We start from the raw sequence: 5,011 nt of genomic DNA, 5'->3' as shown, positions 1-5,011 counted from the left end.
TTTTTTTTTTTTTTTTTTTTTTTTTTGAGACGGAGTCTTGCTCTGTCGCCCAGGTTGGAGTGCAGTGAAGTGATCTCTGCTCACTGCAAACTCCACCTCCCAGGTTCACGCCGTTCTCCTGCCTCAGCCTCCCCAGTAACTGGGACTACAGGCACCCGCCACCACGCCCGGCTAATTTTTTGTATTTTTAGTAGAGACGGGGTTTCACCGTGTAAGCCAGGATGGTCTGGATCTCCTGACCTCGTGATCCACCCGCCTGGGCCTCCCAAAGTGCTGGGATTATAGGCATGAGCCACCGCGCCCGGCCACAATTTTCTTTATCTTTTCAAAGAACCAGGTTTTTGTTTCATTTATCTTTTGAATTGCTTTTGTTTATTTGTTTTAATTTCATTTAGCTCTGCTCTGATCTTTGTTATTTATTTTCTTCTGCTGTATTTGGGACTGGTTTGTTCTTGTTTCTCTAGGTCCCTGAGGTGTGACCCTAGATTCTCTATTTGTGCTCTTTCAGACTTTTTGATATAGCACTTATTGCTGTAAATTTTCCTCTTAGCATCACTTTTACCTTATACCACAGGTTTTGATAAGCTGTGTCATTATTATCATTCAGATCAAAGAATTTTTTAAATTTCCATCTTGATTTCATCATTGACCCTAAGATCATTCAAGAGCAGATTATTAATTTCCATGTATTTGAGGTTTCCTTTTGGAATTAATTTTGAATTTTATTCCACTGTAGTCTGAGAGGATACTTGATACAATTTTGATTTTCTTAAATTGACTGAGACTTGTTCCTGGTCTATCTTGGAGAATGTTCCATGTGTTGATGAAAAGAACATATATCCTGCAGTTTAGGGGCAGAATGTTCTGTAAATATTTGTTAAATCAATTTGTTTTAGGGTATAGTTTAGGTCCATTGTTTCTTTGTTGACGTTCTGTCAACAAAGACCAATTATTCTTAGGTTTAGCCATTTAACATATTTCAATATTTCTTGGAGGCTTTGTTAATTTTAAAAAATTCATTTTCTTTGGCTTCATCTGATTGGGTTAATTTGGAATTCAGAGCATAAATGCATATTTTGGGTTGATTACGATTAAAATGAAATTATATAAAGATACAGTAAGATTTGAAGAACTTAATAATGAAGACAAAATGTAAATATTATTAAAATCTCTAAACAATCTTTGTGTCAAAACTGCTGTTTATGAATGTATTAAAATTCTGTGATATCAATAGTTCCCATGGGAGAAATTTCTAGAAGTAAAGGTTGGATAAATTATTACAAAGTGATGAGTAAACAGTATGTTAGATATGTCAAAGGAATTAGACATGAATTCGAATCTTTATTGAAGTTAAAAAAATAAGGTTATACAAAAAAGTAGATATGCTAAAGAGAATTAGTAAATGCAAAATATGAAAAACTTACAGACATGAAAAGAGAGAGAAAATTCAGTGTACCCCTAAGGAATAGACTGTAAGAGAAAATGGAGGAAGCAAAGGTAGAGGTGAAGAATGATTTAAATAAAAACAGGAATAATTTCCAGCATTAGTGAAAGTGCATATATTCATATTCAGTAAGATCAGTGATTTCTAATAAAAATTAATAAAAAATTATAGTCCTTAAAAATCCTATTAATATTACTGCATATTGCTTATTAATAAAATGTATACTTAGAAATCATTATCTAATTAGACAATCCACTTAAAGTTTAATTTTATAATATAGAACAGAAGACAAAAATAAACAACATATAATATGAAAAGGTTTACATAATTACAGGTACTGACTAATTAGAATACACTTCCTATGTGTCTTCCATTCACTTGGGTTTTATTAACTCCTGTAATTAGCTGTTATAAGAGAAGGAGAGAAGATGCACATCATAATTTCCTTGGTCTGGTGGTAAAACACATCCTGCTCCTCATGATCCATTGACAAGAGCTTGTTAGATGTCACATCTAACTCAAGAGAAATGTAGTCTGACCCTATGTTCAGGAAAAAAAAAAAAAAAAAAAATGACTGGAGATATTTGTCATGAAGAACTAGTAGGCTGTGCCAGAAAAGTGGACTAAAACAGTTCTGAGATTGTATAACTTGTAAAACTCACTCAGATACAGATAGTAAATCTAAATGATAATAAAACCATTGAACACATCATATTACTAATTAAAATGTAACTCCAGATGGTTAGGTCCATAAAACTTCAAAGGTAAGCTCTAAAAACATTTGACAAACAGATCCCTTTAAAAAAAAAATTATTCTGGATATTAGAAAACAGAGGAAACACTAAAGCACTAAAGAGTTTTGTTTGTTTGTTTTGTTTTGTTTTTTGTCTTTAAGATAAAAGGGGAAAGAAAACAAAGAAAAAATTAAAACCAAAATTATAGACAATTTTAAACATGAGTGCAGTGGGTTAAATACAGTACTACCAACCTGCAACACATGCATTTATAAATGTACGTACATGTATTAATTGTTCACAAATAGATATTTTATATTCAGATACAATTATATACCTTGTCAGATACTTAGAAAATCTCTGCTTTCCTAAGTTTGTAGGCATATATTCTGCACCTTATTTTTCTCTCTATTTTCCTTATTTCACAATCAAAGGAAGAACTACCATTTCTGCTAGTATACAGATGTATTGATTGAAACTGCATTTCTATCTACTGAGTGATTTTGAATATTACGTGAAACACGAAATGCAAAATTCTTAAAACAATTGGTGACCTTTACCGAGTTATATTTATCTTGATTATCAATCTCAGTTTAGATCTGTTCTAGAAAATTGTCCTAATGTTTTGAGTAATATTATGATACATATTATTTCATGTTTTAAAAAGTTTCATAATTATCTTTGCTTATGTTTAGGCTGCTTGGAATTAAAAGAGGACACCATTGAGAACCTTCTTGCTGCAGCATGCCTTCTTCAGCTTCCACAGGTGGTGGAAGTGTGCTGCCACTTCCTCATGAAGCTTTTGCATCCATCTAACTGTTTAGGAATTCGAGCCTTCGCAGATGCTCAAGGATGCATTGAATTAATGAAGGTGGCCCACAGCTACACAATGGTAAGGAAACTTAATCTTTTAATAATGGAGACATACTCTACGTTATTAGAGGTAAAAATAATTACTGTCATGGCATTAGCAAGTTTTTTAAGTTTAAAATGAGTTTTCTATGCTTGGCACATTTTTTATTATGAACTATAGTGTACCATAATGTATATTCTAATTTTAAAAAACACATTCTATACTGGATTTATTGTTCTTTTGTGGATTTATTTTTTATTTCATTTTACATTTATTGGTTTATTATAAAAGATATTGCAAAGGATACAGATGAAGAGATGTGTAGGGTGAGGTATGAGGAGAGGGGTGCACAGGCTCCAGGTTGTCCCTATACACACCACCCTCCAGCAACCTCCACGTGTTGCAATAGGGAAGCTTCTTTATGGCTTTATGCACACTTAACAGGCAATACAGATAGATAGATAGATAGGCAGATAGATAGATAGATAGATAGATAGATAGATAGATAGATAGATAGATAATAAAGCTATTTAAACCGATTTTCAAAATTTCCCCGGGCATATATACCTTTGTACATTCACTTCCACAGCTTCCCTTTTATACACTTTTTCCACATTTTTCAAACCTCTCCATCACAGCATATTATATTGAGTGTGGCTATGCCAGTATGATTTTATGGAAAAAATTTAAGCCTATTTTATATGTTTTCCCTTTTATTCCCTGTGTGTGTGTGTGTGTGTGTGTGTGTGTGTGTGTGTGTGTGTGTGGATGTGCATATTTAACAGCTTTATAGAGAATCTAAAAGTCATTTCAATTGTACAGTTTAAATTTGTGTACTTTATAGCATGGAATTTTAAAATATTAGTTCCATTCTAGGATAAAATAACCAGTTATAAGTCTCATACCCATCCTATTAACCTATCCTAGAAATAATCATTCTAAAAGCACTTAATAGAGTGAGTGCCTGGCAGAGAGGCCCTATATCAATGCTACCCGTTTTTACTGTGATATTATTATTAATATTACTAATGTTTTCATTGTTATTATTGAAACAACCAATAAAGTCTTATGGAAATTTTTCTGTCCAACTCAAATAAAGAATTAAAATGAGATAAATATTGTTAAACTTTATGGTTGCTATTTATTTCAAATTGAACACTTTTTCTAATCACCAATGAGTCAATCACTTAAAAGTATTCTGATTGCCATTTTGAAACACAGTTTCAAAATTATTTTCTTTTTCCTTTTTAATCCTTTAAGCAGATTACTAAATTAAATGAAAATATAGAAATAAAAGGAAGAAGATACACGATTTGTAATTCTATTGTCAAATCCTTCTTTAGAAGTTTTCCATGACAGACACGATGCTACCTTTGAAATTATATGAACCATAGCAAATCAAGGTAAACAAATAATTCATCAACCAAAATATCAAAGTCCAACTGCCACCGTTTAATTAGGCACATTTCATTACCTTTAGGAGCTCCTGGCTTAACTAAGCCAAAGAACAATATGCCTCCATATCCAGAGGGATAATGGTCCCTTCTGGTCTAATTTCAAATTATTAATTTAGTAATGAAAATGTTTTCCTTGCAGCTGCTTAGACTGTTCTGCAATTTATCACACAATAGTAACACATTTTTTTCTTCAGAGACTTTAAAATGTATGCTTCATGGGAAAATATATTTAAAACAGAAATATAGAAGATTTCTAAGGGACTCAACATTCTGAATGATTCTATATCAATTTATTTCTTAGACTGTGACATATAATATCTGCTGAAATTTAAATGATTTTGGATTATTTTGAAAATCTGGTGCTCTGGTATTCTATAGATGTTTACAGTAACTATTTTAGAGAAAAATTACTGACCAGTTTTCTTCCCAGATCTATATTGTCCCTTCAGTTCCAGCAGTTTAAAATGAGTGGTTTGCATCTGATAATGTGATTTCTCATCACATATTTGCCTCTGATCCTTGT

At 32.0% G+C, this 5,011-nt stretch overlaps 1 protein-coding gene across 1 annotated transcript in view; it reads left to right on the top strand.

Annotated features, from left to right (window-relative positions):
- The window catches only part of LOC108528831 (kelch-like protein 1), a gene marked incomplete at its 3' end in the record, with an annotated part of 196,324 nt that extends 193,254 nt beyond the window's left edge, over positions 1 to 3,070 (top strand). Inside the window, exon 4 of the mRNA XM_017870814.1 lies at positions 2,874 to 3,070. Coding sequence (XP_017726303.1) covers positions 2,874 to 3,070 — 197 coding nt within the window. The remainder of the gene's footprint in view (positions 1 to 2,873) is intronic.
- Between the last annotated feature and the right edge of the window lie 1,941 nt (positions 3,071 to 5,011).

Source organism: Rhinopithecus bieti, unplaced genomic scaffold (genome assembly GCF_001698545.2).
Source record: "Rhinopithecus bieti isolate Rb0 unplaced genomic scaffold, ASM169854v2 scaffold_6114, whole genome shotgun sequence".
NCBI lineage: Eukaryota > Metazoa > Chordata > Mammalia > Primates > Cercopithecidae > Rhinopithecus > Rhinopithecus bieti.
This window is presented reverse-complemented; position numbering and strand designations above follow the sequence as displayed.